The following is a 19,332-nucleotide window of genomic DNA, read 5'->3' as shown; positions in this document are numbered from 1 at the left end:
TAACCTCAGAAAAATATCTGTTATGTCATTATAGTGTAAAATGAAGTTTATTTGGGAAGTCAACAATATTTCTTTAACTTTTTGGTTAATCCAATTTATTGCTACGACTTACTAGTGCGAGAATTGTTTATATTAAACTCAACTCATGCTCTTAGCGAATTGTGAGTGTCATGAAATTACATCATTTGCGTGACATAGCTCTTTTATCACAAAGATTTTTCAACAATACATTGTGACGTACATCTGTGATGGTGTAATAGTAGTTATTACTGACTTCTTGGTAATACACCATATAGTGTTAAGGGAACTGTGCCTATGTTGTCAGTAATGGTACAGCGGTTTAGCACATAAAGATTACGGAAAAGAGCTTTTGATTACGTGAATTGTGTGAAGCTGGCATCAAAGTGGTCGACAAAAGAGAAGAGAGGTATTTTTGTAAAAAGTACAGCGGTCAGGATAGGGTGGGTGAAAATTGGTTAAGTGTTTTAGGTCGAAATGGGAAGAGTTAACGTTACAAATTTTGTTTGGAAGAAGATTGGAAAATGTAGAAAATACGTCATTGAGTAAATGGAGGCATTTGGAATTAATTTACTGTTTGTTGAAAACAAATGAGAATTGTTACGCACAATGTTTTTCGGGTCGTAGGATAACCGGATATCGAGTGGAACGAAAACACCAAACTTCCTTTAATTTCAGGTCACCCACATCGTAGCATGGTTGCTCACAGTTAAAACTGTTATTAACAGCATTGATTCCAATCAAAACCAGTACACAGGTTTTTAAACAAGTTTCTATAATGGCATTTAAAACATTCAATACGGTCGGAAGGGATATGTTACCGAGTCATACGATAACGGCATATGACAGCCAGTGTCAGTAACTTAAATCGAGAAAGGGTTGACGTCGAGGCCCAGTAGGAAAGAAGAAGCTCTTGGTAAAGAACAAATAACAGTCCTTATGTTTATCTTTTCAATATATTGAAAAATGAATACCACATAGGCCACAGCTCTTTTTGCATCTTTCTCTCACGATCTGCATTCTCTTACAATCTCCGCGAGGAACGTGGTAACTGCAATATCTGCCAGTGTCGCGACAGGGTTTTGGGGCGGGAGGTGTCGGTGGCATGGTGTCTGGCGGGGGAGGAGTGGGTGGCATGGTGTCTGGTGGGGAAGGTGGCGATGGAGTTCCTGGTGCAAAGCAATGCAATGAGAAGAAGACCATATCAATGTAACCATAAGCCTAGTGTTATTAATTTATTATCGCCACTAGCCTTTAGTGCAATGGTAACAGATAAGATTGAGTTGAACGTAAGAGGTTGACACAGCGGTGAGAACATTCGCTTCGATGCCCGGACTCGAAGTCTTGTTCGTTTTCTACTCTGCTCTATAGTTTTTTCAAATTTTAATGCGGTTTCCTCGTTAATTGTATCAAAAATCAACCTTTGAATTATCTCAATCGATTGCTTTCATTTATTTGTGGTCTCCCTAGCCAGTTGAGAACACGGCTATTACATTTTGATACAAAACAACAACAACCAAAAAAAAAAAAATAAATAAATAAGCAAGTCGCCGATCAGGCGTCGTTGTATTACATTTGCAGCTCACCGTCATTTTCACATGAGTTTCTACTTGAAACACGTGCGCGGAGGCAATGGTAGAGAATCACAATGCTGCTTTTGTCCTAAGGAGGGCGCGCACCTCGCCAAATTAAAGTTTGGGTTACGTATTTCCGTTTTCGGTACATTGCGGGACCTATTCTTTCTGCAAAGTGCTCGCACCCAGTTTTCTCGCGGATCAAGTTTAGGTTGCGTTCTCTCGACGTCGACGCAATTATCATCATTAATCTCCATCAAATAGAGATGAGACGACATGGTCTTATCTCATTGGTCATTGATCAGAGATGGACGGTTGGTAAAAATAAAATTAAGGTCGTTTGCCTAGTGGTTTCCAATACAACAGTACGACTGCGAAACTCGCCGTACGGGGGCTTCAGAATCCTCAATTCCATAGCACGTTTGCGACGGTCCCTTTTATTCCACAGACGTTGGAGTGAAGGAGACACCGCACTTGAGTAAGTTTGACATTTTTAATTCGAACATCTGTTTTCTTGATTTCAATCAGTCTAACTATTTGATTAAGTGATACCTTTTCTGTAATTATTCACTGTTTACACCATTATCTTCCTCCCTCAAGGATTTCTATACTTCATCTGCTTAGTTTATGTTAAAACTGTTAATTACCACACAGCCCACAACTCTTTTTACATCTATCCCTCACAATCTGCATTCGTTTGCAATCACCGCGAGGAACATGGTAGCTGCAATATCTTCCCGTGTCACGGCAAGGGCCTGATGATGAAAAAAGTGGGTAGACAAGATAATCACTTGTAATATGCCTTTTGCAACAATTCGTCACGTAACTCTTTCTTTTCAGAAATACGATGATTCTGCTGGTTTCATGAAATTATTTTTCCAGAAATAAGAAGAGCAGCTCAAAGTATGTTACCATGCCGATTTTCATAAGTATATCATTAAAACTGGTATAGTTAAAGTTGCAGGAATTTAAAAGGATGTGAATGGGAAAAGGGCGATTTGCCACCCAGTCACGCATCAATGTTTTTCAAACAACTCTAAAATTCTTCCTTGGAAATATGAAAGTCTGAGAATTGCCACCCTTGCACATTGGTTCTTGCTTATTTGACCTATGGTAAAATTAGTAATCTGAGCTCAGTTTGTGGCGCGTAATTAGGAAAAATTACACTAGAGGTCAAAAGCTTTTCGTTCGCAGACAAAGGTATGGATTTTTCGAGTGTTTAAATGGTCATGCAATCTTTACCCTAGGTGCATGGTATTTCTCTGAAAATTTGTGTTCTGGCTAAGACTAACAGGCTTTCCATTTCTGGAATTTAAAAAGTCAGAGCTTTAAGTTCACCAGTAATCGGTCATGTGACCAGTTTGTTGCAAATGGCCTATTTCCTCATTGTTCAATTCTCGCTCTTTTCCCGTCCACTGTTCCTTTTTCGGACGTAAAGATTTATAAATATCATACATGCTCGGCCTGGGTTTACAGAACACCACCATGTGTGTCTTAATTGCAAGTCCACTGGGAATGAAAATGAGGCGGGTGAACGTTTAATTCTGACACGGACCACTAAGTGATCCGACAGGCGGTGTGTACAGTCTAAATGCGTCAAGCTCAAACAACTTAAGTCTGTTAGGATCTGATCTTTTTAAACGAAGAGAGTTTACTTTGCAACTGTGCTTGACTATCGAGGAGTATTGCTAAACTAATACTGCGTCTCTTTGCTCAAAAAAAAAGAAGAATCCTGTCCCGGCGTTTTGGCGCAGGAACACATGGGTACCCTGAATCGATTTAGGCCACATCTGTTTGAAAAGCAACGGCGTATTTAGTGTGAAGCATTTTCGTACCGCAAGAGCGCAACCGGCTCTATTTAGTTTTAATACCAGCAATATGCTAATGTATTAAAGTTAAGGTGGCTGAAACTAGTTTCAACCATTTTAAGAGATTTTTTTTATTACTAGGATTGTCTCTCCAACACTTTTCACAAAAGGGCAATTTTTGGTACCATTTGAAACAGCAATTTTGGCTTCACTGAACTGTAACAAGATGCACCCATTATTGTGACGTAATAGGTCACCATAATAACAGCAAAGCCATCCAAAAACATCTTATATTTTGTACATTTTGTATCTCAAAAAGGAACTCGGTAACGCTCATCTTTTATTGCTGGAAAGTGATCAGCAGGCTACAACAAAACTCCTTGCAATCTTTAGAGCAGATTTGGACTGAGCCACCTTAAATATTCCAATTGTGAAGATGGCTGAGAATTTACTCCGCTTGAGGGAATTTAAAAAAAAAACCGGCAAAAAGTGTGATTTTTAACCCGCTTATTACTTTCCAGCGCTGAAATATAGGGATCACGAGTTCGACAAATTATAGAAAGGTTCTAGATAAATTGCCTGTTGCTGCAATAACCCATTACGTCACAGTGACACTATTGTGTGCATTTTGTTAAGCAATAGTTGCTGTTTTATAAGAAACCATAACACAGCTGCTTGATGATTATAACTTCTTACTAACCGAGCGCGAGGGCCGTACTGGGGAATATTGGCCCGAGGTCGTGGCAGTACTGCCCGCGCGCAGCGAGGTCCGTAAAAAAACGACCGAGGACCAATATTCCCCAATACGGCTCGAGCTAGCTGGGTTAGTAAGTAGTTTATTATATGGCTTTTTAATTACCTTTTGCTTTGTTTTTGCAAGCCCGAACTCGGCCCGTGGGCATTACGGGAGAATAATGTCCTACAATTCAGTCACAATTAGCCAATCAGAGCGCGTGTTATATCGGCTACAAACACAAGCCATATAATAAATACCTCCTACTAACCAAGTTTAAGGTCCGTCGAGTTCTTTCCTGTCCCAAGAAGCGCTTGGGCCATTAATCAACGGGAAAAAAAATGAGGATCCGTAACTTACAGTACGGACCGAGAAAGCGAGGTTAGTAAGGTAAAATCAAGAGAAAATGAGGGGACAGAGAGGGAGGCTCAAGGCGTTGGCCGGGATATGTTATGTCCACGAAAGTTATTTTTAGACGTGCGGAAGTCTTTGTTCTAGCGGAAGTCTGTCTTCTGAGACGTCCGCATGTAGTCTTTCCTCGCTCTAAGGTTCTTAGTGAAAAGAGAAAATGATGGCGCACGTGGAAGGCTGATGAATATATATTTTCTTTCTAACATCGGACAGAGGTTGGCCTGCATGCGGACGTCTCGGAAGACTTCCGCTCGTCTAAAAATAACTTTCGTGGACATGACATATCCCAAGGGCTGGACCGGGAGCCTCCTTCTCTGTCCCCTCATTTTCTCTTGGTAAAATATTATATCTCTGAGGTTAATCTTTTGCGCAGGAAAGAAAACTAGCGGCCAACAGCGCGGGCCGTACTGCAGAATACGACCCGCAAAATTGACCAATCACAGCGTGCGTACTAAGTGAAAGATATAATAAAGTGTTGTAGAGTTAATCCTGCTAATGGTACATTTCTTTTAAAGTGTTGAAACTGGTTTGAGCCTCGTTAAGCTCATTGCGTACAAACCTGTTGGTGGCTTTGTAACTGGCGGTTTTGGAGGGAGGGGAGGATTGGGTCTACCCCCACCGCCATTGCATTTGTAGAGCAGATTCATCTGCAGGATGTCAATTTTACTCAAATATCGACGGTTTCCGAGAGTTACCTGTCATCCCAGAAAAAAAAAAGTATCAACATAATTCTCCAAAAGTAACTTACGTTGGAATATGCAGCCTAATAAATCATTTGGGGAAAGCGGTGTCATGAGAATGTATTGCGCTACCATACGTCAATTGCGTTCCGAATGAAAATATGGTTTTAGATAATAAAGAATTAAAAGCTTTTGATGATAACGTCAGCTATGCGTCTGTTCTGTAATAGATCATAGGGGAGAACCAATCGAAATGAGTGCATTCAGTTGAGAAACAACATACATGTACCATCGGACTTTGGATCAATTACAAAATCAGTTCCTTTTTTTCCTTCAGATTTTGAAAATATGACTGGCTGGCAAAATCTTGATCTTTCATATCATTCAAAGGCCGTGTAATCTGGATTTCACAGTCCACCATTACACACGTTCAAAACTGACCGATTGGAGGATTGGATCTAGGAAAAAGTAACGTCATTTTCTCACTAGCTTAAAATTTCAGCTCTTCAATGAACCTTATTAGACTTTTTTATGTATGCTGCATATTAAGTCAACCGTGTAAGCACGCATTGCATTCTTAAGCTAGTGAGTCTTTGACGTCATTTCTTCTCAATCCAGCTCTCTCAAGATGTTAAAGATAGTAATGGCAAACCATTAAATAGGGAATTCCAGTTGAAATAAAGAGGTGACTTTTTGAAATCACGGCTTAAAAATTGCTTCTATTGGTGTTTAGTTAAGATACTATTAGTTTGAAATCCAACGAAAAGGACAATGTCATTGTCATTCTTTTTTATCACGAGTATCACGTCTACGTTTGACGTTTCCCGCACACATCTTTTGATAAAATACTTAAAGGTATTTGTATTTGTATTCAACTTAAGAAACACTTCTAAGCTTAAAACGAGTTTGCTTCATGTAATGATATGTGGTTTTGGTGGATGGAATGTAATTAAGTTATGCTGGCCCTCCCAGAGCATGCGTTCCCCCATTATGCGGCCAACAATCATTATGGTAACACATGCTCTTGGCTCACTTTGTTGCCCTGTTTCCGAGTTAAGTATTACAAAAAGTCTGTTCCATAGTTACCCCGGATTTCTTGGCAACAATTGTTGGTCGTCCGTTCCTGCGAAATGCTCTGGAGTCATAATGCATTACGCTTCCGTAATCGTACGGAGTTCCAAGAGAGTCAATAGTTGAACGGCTATATTTGTTGAAGTTGAACTCCATACCTAATAATTCATAACATAAAAAGACAAGTATTGTGTTAAAATATTTGAACTGCGTCACATATCCACAAAATATTTGGAACGGCCTTGGACAAGCTTGTCGCTTTTTTTGCAGACCCCGAGAAGAATTTTTCGAAGAACTTTGCGTGTCACAGAATAGTGTGGACGATTTCAAGATAACGTGATCCCACACAAATTGGATTGGTCTTCAAAGATGCAAACCATCAGAAACACTGTGAACATCTCGGATAAATCGTAAAGCTCGCTTTTCACTAGTGACGTAAGCACAAGCGCAAGAATAAGAGCGGTTATTTCACGGTGAAAACGGAGTTGACGCAGGAATATAATAAGCACATTGCAAGGATCAAAATTTATCCGTTTCCCTCTGCTTGCGCTTAAGCTTGCGTTCGCTTGCGTTGTGTGAAAACGAAACGCAGCATAAGCACAAGGAAATCTTCTACGTCTGGCCGTCATGGCGGAGGCCGTGGTTGATGTTGATGCTTATGGTCGATGTTCGTTTTCACTTAGGCATAAGCTAATTATGCTTGCTCTTGCGTTTGCATCGTTAGTGAAAACCAGGTTTAGAACTTTGTGAAATATTTTACACAAATTTAATAAGTGATCTATAAGACCACGTAAAAAGATAATGAAGGGGGTAGTTTCGAAGGAAACTGTGGTGCTGCGTCAGTGGGGAAGTAGTATACAAAATTTTGGTTTTATCAACGGAGTTGACAATGTAAATTAGCCACCGTACAGAGATTCTAAAAGCTGACGTTTCGAGCGTTAGCCCTTCGTCAGAGCGAATCGAGGAATTGTGGGTTAAATGTAGTTTTTATAGTAGAGTAGGAGCTACGCTATTGGTGGTAAAATTGCAACGTGATAAAATAGAAATATATTAGTTAAATGAAAAGCGTTCGTTAATACCGTGAGGATTCTAACTAAAGTTAGAAGCGCGCTCAAAACTAACGAGCAACCCGGCCCTTTCAAATGTGCGCGCTCACGATGCAAAACTTGTCTTTTCATTGTTAACACTAGCAAGATATCGGGACCTAAGCGATATGTTAAGATCACCGATCGTTTCACATGTACCTCCGCAAATGTCATTTATTGCATAACCTGTACATTATGCAATAAATTATACATTGACGAGACAGGTAGACGACTAGGTGACCGATTCCGCGAACACTTTCACGATGTTGAGAAGGATGACAAAGATGCATCTAAGCCAGTCGCTCGTCATTTTAATCTCCCTAACAACTCCAAAAAACACATGACTATCTGCGGCCCTTCCCTACATCTAGGTACGACGGAAAGCCGCAAGAATCTGGAACAAAAATTCATCTTCCAAATAGGCACTCTTAATCCTCACGGTATTAACGAACGCTTTTCATTTAACTAATATATTCCTATTTTTCACGTTGCTCTGTTACCACATAGCGCAGCTCCTACTCTACTATAAAAACTACATGTAACCCATAATTCCTCGATTCGCTCTGACGAAGGGCTAACGCTCGAAACGTCAGCTTTTAGAATCTCTGTACGGTGGCCAATTTACATTATCAACTCCGTTGATAAAACCACACGTAAAAAGATACATTCTGTCATAAATTGTTCTGGATCCTTTACCAAAAGATTATCAATTAAAGTGCTGGTTATACAAGACGAAAAAAATCACATTTTAAGCCAGCAATGTCAATCCTACCTCTTTGAATATTCCCTCGGTATATCGTTACATATTCGTCCCTATCAGGCCTGGACTGTTCGTGGTAAAAACCAAGAGCGTGACCTAATAATACAGCATTGAAGAATAACTGAATTTTGGTTAGCTTTGTTAGGTTAACCTTGTAGGCAGGATAACCGTAATAGATGTTGCTAAGAGAGACCAGGGCAGAGAACACATCCTCATACTCCATGATAGTTTTTTTTTTCAAGATATTTTATTTCGCGCCATGCTGTGAACGTTATTTTGGTTTCCTGACCATGGTCGCGCAGCCATTGATAACCAATAAGGTGTCGTCTTCCTTAAAGTAGGTGAGCATCATGACTACGGGCTAAATTGGAAGCTCTAGGCCTATGTATGATGGATGCGTTCTCCTCGTTTTCTCTTGCTGTTGCCAATTGCTGTGGTTGAGCAGATGAAGCCCCTGCACCTAGAACCCTAGTCAATAATCAAACCAATAAAACAAAAACAAAGCATAAAGAAAGATAATTGTGAGAAGCATTTTTCTCTATTGTCACTCTTCAACTTCGTTCCCAGGGCTTTTCACCGGTGAAAAGCCCTGGGGACGAAGGTGGTCACTCTTTTAATTTGGAGAGGACATATGCCTTCAAATGATCGAGGAGCCAGGGAAAAGAAATGAAAGAAAATGTGGCTATCCTTTTAACAGTAGAGTACTTTCATTTGTGTGAGACCAATTCAGCCGAGGTCCTGTTTGTCCCCGGATGAAATAATTTTGTGACTGATTTGACAGTTACAACAAAAACAATATGTTGTTTGAAGCACCATTATCAAACCGTGAAAAGAGCTTCTGTTTCCCATTCTTCCCCGTCAATCCCACTCCTTCCCCTATCGGATAAATTCTCGATGTCTCTTTTCATTGATCGACTTTGTTCCCAAAGCCCGTGATCTTGTGCTCGGCCGCCAAAATCAATTTGCCCCTGGTTAAAAACTTCACGGGCTGTGGGAACGAGTTTTTTTAGTGATAGACTCTATTTAAGGAGGAGGGCAAACAAAAATTCCCCGGGGTACTTTTGCAACTCTGCATTCCACGGATAACCGCTGTTATTTATTTCCTTCTGTACAACATTTCCGCATATTTTGCCTCGTTAAATCGACGACAGAAATCACAATGGAGATATTTACAATCGCGTTTACGCGAAACGGGAAAGAGAAAAGCAAGGCTCCTGAATTGCTTGTCACAAAAGCATTACAGTACACTTCTTCTAACTCGTCTCTCTCTTTTGAGAAGTTATTTGACACCTGAAGTTAACAGGCAAGAAATTAAACTAAATCAAACAAGATTCTTTCCTTTTTTGTTAAAACGCAAATTTCAGTCTGACGCGTTCACCGTTCGCCATAAACGTGGTGGCTAAAACTTAGTATAGTAATATTTTAATAATATCCCATTTACGATTATTTCACGAAGTGAGATTAATTTAATATGCTAGCCCCAAAGGCACATGTATTTTTACATTGTCTAAACCACTGACCTATTTCGTGAGCAACAATTCCGGCATATAAACACCCTCTACCAAGGGTAATGGATTGCCTTCTTCCTGTCTGACCAACCATGGAGGAACACCTTTGGAATAAAATGAGCATGTAAACCAGCTGAAAAACTGCTACAACTATAAAGTGAATTTTAGACCAGTGTCCTGGTCATCATCATCACGATTATCATCACTAGGTAATTTAGTACCAGAGTGTAGTGCTCGGGCGCACATCCGGGACTTCCCCAGCGCGGAAAACCAGCAGTCAGGTGACTTGGCGAGAATGTTTGTTCCGTGTGCACGGTTTAACAGCGATTATTAGTGTTACTGGAGTTTATGGCCTTAGTGGCCCCTTGGTAACACTACAGAGAGTCGCCATTTTCAATGACTTTCCGTTCATCAGATTTGATCAAGTGTTATTTTTTATAGTGCTATTACCCTCCGCCAGATGTAAAGTAAGCGTAGCTTCTTTCGCTTCCTCTGCGTTCCCTGAATTGGATACAGGTGTTGTCAGACCACATTCGGATTCCTGCTCGGATAGCTGCCATTGCAGACGAACTTCGTCCTGTTGACAAGAAATTAGAGTCAATAACTAAGTGCAGTCGACTCTCGCCTTGCGGACACCGGTACCCCGCTATTACGGACGCTCGCTATTACGGACAAAATCCAGATCCCCCGGCGAAAGCTATAGAGGTTTGACTGGAAATGACTGCCGCTATTAAACAGAATTACTAACACTTATAATTACGTGGTACCAAAATGACAATTTTATTGTTTTGCCTCTCGTTATAGCGGACATCATGTACTTCTCATATAACATAATTACGCAAACGTACAGTCCTGTCTTTATTTTTTAAAAAGATTTCTGGAATGTTCATTTTTGCATCAGTTCCGTAATTGTCTGCACAATAGCCCTTGCTTCTACACTTGAGCTTGCGATTTTTTCTTCCCAGTTCTTCAGGAGAGATCAAGCCTTCGTGCTCCATTCTCAACGACTGCTTAGCAGTTTTGGTAGTGTTGATAAGTTCGTCCAGTCTTGCAAGATATTTTCGGTCGCCACTAAAGCTCATAAATAATTGGAATCTCAAACCCTCGGGCCACCGTTATGTTTAGTTGTTCAGCGCGAAAATCGAAGAAATCCCTTGTTTAACTGAGCCGTTATTCGCAGAAGTGCAACATTTAACACATTAAAGATTTAAAATAACTTTAACTAACTGACTGACTGATTGACTAACTAACTAACGAACTAATTAACACACGTTGCAATAATTTATATTTGACTTGCATGAGAATGATTGGTTTAACACAAGTCGATTAGTTTCAACCAACCTCTGGGCCACGAAATTGTGATTTCTTATCCAACCTGTAGTTAAGTTATGGCGCTACCAAGAGTTGAAGGTTTCTTTGTTAAAATAAAAATGTTTTAATTTTGATGCATTGGAACTATGGACTGTAAACAATAACACAAATTCTGTTCGCGGATTTGTTCGTCTTCCAGGCAACTTACGAAAACTACTGTCAATCTGGTAGACAAATACGCCATTAGTCCACAAGCCCCTCCGGATAGAACCCCTGGAGACAGGTACATCCACGTCTTCGCCAGCCATTACAGCAGCTCTTTGTTCCGCAGTCAGGATCATGTCTCCCTCAAAGAGGTTGGGGTGTCCGACTCCGATATTCTCTATGGGAGAAAAACGCAGAGACCAATAAATAGGAATTCATATGTGTATCTCACTCTAATTCATTATTGAACATTTATCCTCTCGACCTCGGTCCCTTTCACAGAGCATTAAAAGTAAAGTGAACACACCATAACACCAAACTCGATGTGGCCCTCACGTCACACATGCGCACAACTATTTCACCTGGTTCATTGCAGCCATAGACAGCTGTTTCGGCCTTGTTAGACCTCATCAGCATGGCTATGCTGGTGAACCAGGTGAAGTGGTTGTGCGCATGCGTTACGTGATGGCCACTGGGTTACTGGGTTTTAATGCTATTGGTCCTTTTGCATTTTAGAGGTTTAAAAACACTTACAAAGGGCGAATTATTGTTTTATTAAATTCTCAAACTTTTGTTTTGGTAAATTTTATTTAAGTTTTAAGAAACGACCGGAAAGTGATGTGACTTCCGGGCGCCAAAAATGTTATGCTGAGCGACATTTGCCGCACTCATTTCCATATAAGGTCAAACGCAGGCATAATGACTGGTAACCGATCGAGATCCAGTGAACCAATGAGAAAGCTAGAATTGCGTTATCCGAGGTTGAGAATTTAATAAATGGGTTTAGAGTGGTGTTGCGTCGGTGGGGATGTGAAGCACAGAGTGGGTTTATCATCAGCTGGGTTGATATGGTAAATTGACCACTGAAGAAAGCTTTAGCTTCGAGCTTTAACCCTTCGTCAGAGTGAATTAGCGAAACCTCCGAATTTCAAGGGCGATCTCTCAGCCAAGGACATCATCAACCGACATACCAGCAAACCAGAAAACGGTCATTTACGACCAGCTTTTTCATGATATAACTATCACTAGATTCTTCAAAACGAGTTCCTTTTTCTTCCATGGGTAACAATAAAGATGAAAATTTGAAAATCTCTGGCTGGCTTTGTTCCCTTTTGATAGAAAGAATCGAAGGACAGATCTCGACGCAAACGGGGTTACTGTGTGATATCCGTTCACCACGTGACGTTAAGTAGCCGATAAATTAAAATGGCGCGGAAAGATGACAAAACATCATTGGGGAATCTTTGCTGAAGCCCATCACTTTAGGGCCATACTAAAATTCAGTAGAATCCAGGTCCCGCTAAATAATGACCAATAAGATTGAGCTTTCTGATCACAACACCTTTGATTGGCCGGCAAACTAGTAGCCACAAAAGCCATTGTTCTTCATCATGCTACAACGAACTAAATGCCGCCATTTTTTTTTTAGACAAAACCTAGCCGGCAGCCGTTCAAAATACAGTGCACTGCTGGGACGCATTCAGTCGCTTATCGAGGCTTCTGGGCTATGGACTTCCAAATCTGTGTCTTTTGTATCATTAACATAAGAGGTTTAAAATTGAAAAGAACTTCGCACACTTAGCCAACTTCCCGGTTCTTATCCTTTGCGATTAAAAGCGGATAAATGTTTGTGTGGCAGAAGTGGTAATGATCCTAAGTTTCGAGTTTTTGAACATAAATTGCACATAGATTACCTCTTACATCGGGTTCAAATTTTCATAGATAACTGAATGTACAATTGATGCACTTCCAATATTCAGTGCTGATTTTTTGCAGGATTGATTGAAAACGATAGACTTACGCTAGAGAGGCAAAATGTATAAGAAAGATTGTCCTTTACAGAAAAAGAAAGTTGATGAAGAAAATAATTATGAAGAAGACCTATTTCCTGGAAATACTATTCATCTTACCTTCAGGGTTCAAGCACAACGCCGCTGTGAACAACGCAGCTACAACGTATAGCAACATCTTCACACTTTCATGTGAACTGCGAGTAAAAGCACTGTTTCATTCAATTATATATCTATCATCAATCTTTCAAGGAACTGGCCAGCTGCCCTTTCTGTGTTTTTGCAGGTTGAGGAGTTGTTTCCCGAAGGAAGACTGGAAAAGTATAGTTTTAACAGAAATCGTGACCTCGTCAATAAACTAAATTCATTGTTTGCCGGTGAAATTGAACAGCACTCTTCTGATCAAACGCATTTTTGAAAATAAATAAATAAATAAATAAGCATCAAGCAACTATTTGCTTATCTGCGAAACAGAGACAAATATAGTCATTTGTTAGGGTTCATGAATCGCGCCAGAATTTGCATTTTTATTGGTCTAACAGAAACTAAAATTTCAGTGTTTGATATTTAGGAGCTTGGGAGTTTACATTTAAGTATGATCAAAACCTATCGATCTTCAAGGTATCCACTGTAAAATGTTTGTTCTGCTTCGGAGCTCCAAATGAATCGGAAACTATTGTTTTTCCAGCTGAAAGAAAGAAATTTAATCACGCAGAGCAGAAATCATTGTTGAAATAAAGAAAACCCATAAAGAAAATCCCTTGGTAAATAACCTAGGTTAATTAGATCCCCCTAGTTTGATTTAAATGGACCTGAATTTAATTTCAACCTGTAACATCTACGCGTTCGCAGACGATACCACTGTGTTCTGCAACGGGAAAAGTATTGATGAAGTGTTGGCAGCTCTCAACCAAGCCCTAAGAGGACTATACACTTGGTGTGCGAGAAATAAGCTGATTCCCCATCCTAAAATGTCGGAATGTATTCGCTATTTGCTTATCCGCGAAACAGAGACAAATATAGTCATTTGTTAGGTTTCATGAATGGCGCCAGAATCTGCATTTTTATTGGTCTAACAGAAACTAAAATTTCAGTGTTCGATATTTAGGAACTTGGGAGTTTACATTTAAGTATGATCAAAACCTATCGATCTTCAAGGTATCCACTGTAAAGTGTTTGTTCTGCTTCGGAGCTCCAAATGAATCGGAAACTTTTGTTTTTCCAGCTGAAACAAAGAAATCATTGTTGAAAATTGGTCATAGACCATATTAGTATCCTCAGTATTGGACTGGAACTAGCTTGCAATGGAGGCTAATGCGGAGGAATATCTTAGAAGGTATTTGCATTTGAAAAGATTCCCCCGCACAGTCTTGAACGGACATCGATCAAGCTCCAGCTCAGTCGTTTCCGGGCTCCCCCAAGGGCAGCAATAAAAGCAAGGTGACACACGCTAACACCAACCCGGTGTGGCCAACACATCACGCATGCGCACAACCATTTCACCCGCTGCTCCCCCAAGGGAGCTGTTCATTCTGTGACTGTCTATGTTACTGGTAAATTTGAAATTCAGGTTGAAATGATTTCAACCTAGGTAAACTTAATTTTAAACTAGGTTGAAATTGAAAGTAGGAAACATCAACAAAAAGTCCATCAATTGTTAGCAAGTACGTGTACATTGGTAAGTAAATCAGTAAGGAGATGTAGTTAGCGTACCTTTTTCATGAGTTAGTCTGTAAAAACGCCTTTGGTTGTTATTAAGTCAAAGTACTGATTTTAAATTGTTAGCATTAAGGTTGGGGTTATACATACTGTGCATGATAACTAATTCTGCTTTTTTTTTTTATACCAATTAGAAGAACCAGTGATATCATGGATTTTTAAAATGTACATTTATTGAAGTTTACGAAAATCCATGATATCAACGCTGAATCGGTAGCTTTTTGGTGAAATGACCTGAAAAATGAGGGGGGTGGGGTCTGCAGTAGGATAAAAAATTTGGCAATTTTTGCATAATGCTCAACGTTAAAAAAATAATATCTTTGGACCATGAAATCCGAAAGAAGTGATACTTGGATATGTTATGTATATCTATTAGACCTTTCTTTCCAGAAAGTCGCGTGTGTTTATTTTGTTGCCATGGCAACGAATACCGTAGGAAACGGCATTTTTCGCCTTTGGATGTTTGTTTTCACGCATAGCGAAATCATGAAGCTTGTTTTGTAACTTTGATGCACTCATAATGCCCCAAATTCCATGTTTCAATTTAATAAGTATTCAAATCATAAAATTGTACAATATAAAGTGATATCAGTAAAATATCGCTTCACAGTGAATATCGAAATTTTTCAATAATTGCCAAGAAACTGCTATTACGTTTATAAATTAGGGGAATTCGTATCTTTTGAGCATTTAGCAGAAATCAAACTATACTTGGACATTTTATGTTACTCCATGGGTTATTCATTTCAAACAAGAATTTACTGTTTTGGTATCTATAGAAACATTTACGTTATTCCCGATAGCCGCCATGTTGGTTTTCAAATTGTCATGCAAATTAGCCATGTGTCATGCTGGGGGGCAAACATTGGAAAAAAGGCAAATTGCGGAAAATCGGCTCGTCGAGATATTGACATAACATTGTTAAAAGTACATTTTAGAATTTAAAATTAAATACCTTTTATAATAATTTTGTATCTTTGATTGCCTTTGACATTTTGACTTCGTTATCTCTTCATTTTTCACTAAAAAACATCGATGTAACTTGTGTAATAATTCTATTTTACTACTTAGGTGAGAAACATTCAATGAACGTGAAAAAAATTATCAGTGTGGCTAAGATGTTCGTTATAACCTCTCGAACTTGTGTTGTTTGCCCCCTCAGAAGTGTGTAGCTAATTTGCATGATAATAGCAAATCCAACGTGGCGGCCATCGTGAATAAGGGTCTGTCCGATCTTGAAACATCTAAGTACTTTACTCTTGCATGGGAACTGCATTTGATGAACATGGAGGACGGAATGAAACTGTCGAAGGCCAAGCACAGTACCAAGACATCTGTATGTTCGGACACGATTATCACCGCAGCAAACTTTGATCTCGCGGCATGAGCTGCATGCAACGGTAATCTGGTCTCCGCTTCTTCTTGAGATGAGTCGAGATCAGTCAGACGTTCAACTACTCCGGATGACAACTGGTAGGCTTCTCTGCCACAGGTGACTACGAGAGTCTTCCCTGATAATTTTTCTTATACGTTACGCAATTGCAAAAATTGCGTTCATAACTGCGTGAACCATAGCTTCACTTGATTTCATATCTCCAGTTCATATATGATCCATTTCATATACCATTTCATCGTTGTTCACGGGAACATTAGAACCCACTAATGACCATTTCCGAACGTCAGTGGCTTTATAGTCCAATTGGTTAGAGCGTCGCATCGGTATAGCGAGGTCACGAGTTCAAAGCCCGTTGAAAGTCCTGAATTCTTCAGGCTTCGTTACGCAATTGCAAAAATTGGACAGTGCCCTTCTTTACAGCGACGATTTCGTGACATGCATCGCATCGTAGCTGCCCTTTGACACGAGCGAAGTGATGATCTGGATATTCCTTGATTCGGTCTTGAACCGAAGTTTTGGTCATTGGATTTGACATCCTACTTGCCTTGTACTTGCCCGATGTTCTAGCAACTTTACGAATGTTTATTTGTTTGCAAAAAGGAAAAAACTATTTCGAGATATAGACACTTCCATTGAGACAAAAATTGTATCGTGGCCTATCTTAACTGATAAAACCAGGTCCTTAGTAAAGGATTGTTATTTTTGTGGGATAGGCTGCCGCAATGTATTCATAAATGAGGTTACTCTCTCGGTAGGTATTTATGTCCAAAAGTCTGTAAGCCCGGGCTTATTGGGTATTAGGTGGCTACGCCTCTCACCCAATACACTCCATCCGTTTCTCTTCCTTTATGTACATCAATCAAACACTGCTAGTCGTCTTTCACTTGATACTACTTTCGCACATTTCTAACAGGTAATTATGATTTAATTATTTACTATTATAAATGTAGCAGCTCTTTGTTCGGACGTGCAAAGGACGTTTCTCACCTTAAAGTCATCAATTATTAACAAACAACTTTTTTTTGTCCTTTATTTGAACTCAAGTCAAAATTAATTCGTCTCCGAGACTATTAAAATATATCTATTTCCTCTATGAAGGAAAAAAAATGAGCGTGGTGACTTTTTCTAGCAAATCCTGATCAGTGCCATTTCTTTTCGTAGAGAAATGCCAGTGAAAATTCAATACATGGTGCATTTTTTAAACAAATGAGGCGAGTTCCATTTCTTCCACTATTAGTGTATTACTGTCTATTGTTTCAAATACGATGAAATTTTTATTTCTCCATGTTGGGCGTCACTGCAGAGCAGTAGCTAGCACTTTTGAAAGGAAGGGGGAAAGGGGGGGGGGGGGGGGGAGAAGGTGGTCACACTCTCTCTCTCTCAAACCCAGGGTACGTACTGGCTTGTCATTTCAACATCCACACTGGTTTTAATGAAAATGACAATCTTTCGGATGAGCAGTGAGCGCGGGGGGAGGGACAAGCATACAAAATAGCTGCATAGATGAAGTAAGTTCCAGGTAACATTATTTTCTCTGGTGTGTATTATGTTGTTGACTGTCAAAAAGGCGGGATGGAGGTAACGGACAACACAGGAACCCCCAGGCTACGCCCCTGCACTGCTTTTAAACGTATACCTTTTCTGTACATTGAGTATCCATGACTATTCTCTCGCTTAATGTTCACAAGTTTGAAAAATGCTCTTTTGAATTGGGGAATTCGCCACGCATACAAATACGGGTTAATACCAGAGTTGCAGGAGACAAACAAAAATTGAAAATCTCGCAACCAGTGAATCATTAGACAACTACAACTAGTACAGAAATTCAACAGATAGATCGTTATGCATGCAGGTGCAAAGGAAGCTAAAAAAGCACAAAGAACTACCATCAATGCCTTAGCCGCTTTGCTCTCTTTCTTTGCGTCTATGATTTTGTTTTTATTTTCCAATTTACAAGACTCTGTGCTGTCGTTTGCTCTCCGATCTTGCCAAAATTTTGCCCGTTTGCGCAATCTTTTGATAATTGCCATGTGGACGAATAAAAGTACGGCAAACGTGCAGATGACCGCGGTGTTGGCGAAAATAAAGGAATAAAATATGAATTTGAGTTTGAAGTAGACAAAGGAAAATCCAAATGCCACAATCCAAATTATGATGGATGTTATGATGGCACGTTTCGATGTTACCATTGTCTTGTATTTCACGGGCGTTGACACGGCGACATATCTGTCGGCTGTAAGTGCTGCCAGTGTCAAAATAGATGCCGTACTCAAGATGAAATACAAAATGTGCAGGATTTTGATGTCTACAATGTCGGATTGAAGCCCTTCACAAATGTGGTATATGGCGGATACAGGGTCCATCAATGTTCCTACTATCAAATCTGTCGCGGCTAAGCTCAACAAAAAGTAATGAAATGGAGTTTTAAGGTTCCTGAATGGATCCTTAATGATAGCGATACATACTAGTAGGTTTCCAGGAATGGTTATGAGCGCAAGAAACACTGAAAACGATGCAGTAAAATAAGACAATCCAGTGGGCGGAAGAACCTTCCCGCATGAGTTTGGAGCCTGAAGGGTCATCCTTACCTCAGTTCAGTTCGATGGCCTAATGTTCTAGTTCGACATCAAGTCTCCTTGACACAACCAAAGGCTCTGGGTCTAATGACTTTGAACGCCTAGATTCAATACCCTTTAGACAGACTCTTCCCAAGCTGACAGAAGTTCGCGTTAACAGAAATGTTAACAGGAAAAATAAAGAGAATCAACGCTGTGACAACTGGATTCTTGAAGTCGTCTGGAAATGTATACGCGTTATTCAATTTCCTCTTTCCAGCGTCAGTTTAAAGAGTATTACTCGTCACGTCGAAACGAATGTTCTCAACGATTGCTTGAATGATCCTAACACGCTAAGCTTTCTCTCCGCTGCCTCGCTTTATCCACTAAAGTTATTTTTAAAGGCATTTCAATTCCGTGAGTTTTGGTAAACGAATTGGTTTCCCGCTGTCTCGGCACTACCTAATGAGGCTTTTCAAGGGGGTTCTGACTTTTCCAGTCCACCTGTCGACTATTTTGATAGAGCTAAATGTCGCTGCCGTTTTTTCGCTGCAATACAATTGTCTCTGTTGCTTTTTCGCTAGAATACAAATGTTCCCTAAACGCGCTTAATTTTTGCTTCATGTAATTTTGTTTAATTTGCATCGATAATGCAGTAGTGACGAGGGAAATTAGGGAATATAAAGGCTTGGGAAATTATTTAATCTTG

The 19,332-nt window shown here is 39.9% G+C and overlaps 2 protein-coding genes across 2 annotated transcripts in view; both read right to left on the bottom strand.

Moving 5' to 3' along the window:
- LOC138037249 (uncharacterized) overlaps window positions 1-13,131 on the bottom strand; it is a 25,133-nt gene extending 12,002 nt beyond the window's left edge. Inside the window, exons 1-8 of the mRNA XM_068883219.1 lie at window positions 13,074-13,131; window positions 11,168-11,341; window positions 10,099-10,225; window positions 9,661-9,752; window positions 8,153-8,236; window positions 6,311-6,453; window positions 5,104-5,239; window positions 2,240-2,347 (exon numbers count right to left, since the gene is read on the bottom strand). Of these exons, the coding sequence (XP_068739320.1) occupies window positions 2,240-2,347; window positions 5,104-5,239; window positions 6,311-6,453; window positions 8,153-8,236; window positions 9,661-9,752; window positions 10,099-10,225; window positions 11,168-11,341; window positions 13,074-13,131 (922 nt within the window). The remainder of the gene's footprint in view (window positions 1-2,239; window positions 2,348-5,103; window positions 5,240-6,310; window positions 6,454-8,152; window positions 8,237-9,660; window positions 9,753-10,098; window positions 10,226-11,167; window positions 11,342-13,073) is intronic.
- A 4,018-nt stretch (window positions 13,132-17,149) lies between these two features.
- LOC138020463 (adenosine receptor A1-like) lies at window positions 17,150-19,063 on the bottom strand. The gene has a single exon (XM_068867449.1). The coding sequence runs from the start codon at window positions 18,648-18,650 to the stop codon at window positions 17,628-17,630; it is 1,023 nt and encodes a 340-aa protein (XP_068723550.1). The 5' UTR covers window positions 18,651-19,063; the 3' UTR covers window positions 17,150-17,627.
- Between the last annotated feature and the right edge of the window lie 269 nt (window positions 19,064-19,332).

The sequence above is a fragment of the Montipora capricornis genome, chromosome 2, assembly GCF_036669925.1.
Source record: "Montipora capricornis isolate CH-2021 chromosome 2, ASM3666992v2, whole genome shotgun sequence".
In the NCBI taxonomy this organism is placed as follows: Eukaryota; Metazoa; Cnidaria; class Anthozoa; order Scleractinia; family Acroporidae; genus Montipora; species Montipora capricornis.
The sequence above is the reverse complement of the archived record's forward strand: the minus strand, read 5'-3'. Positions and strand labels throughout refer to the sequence as shown.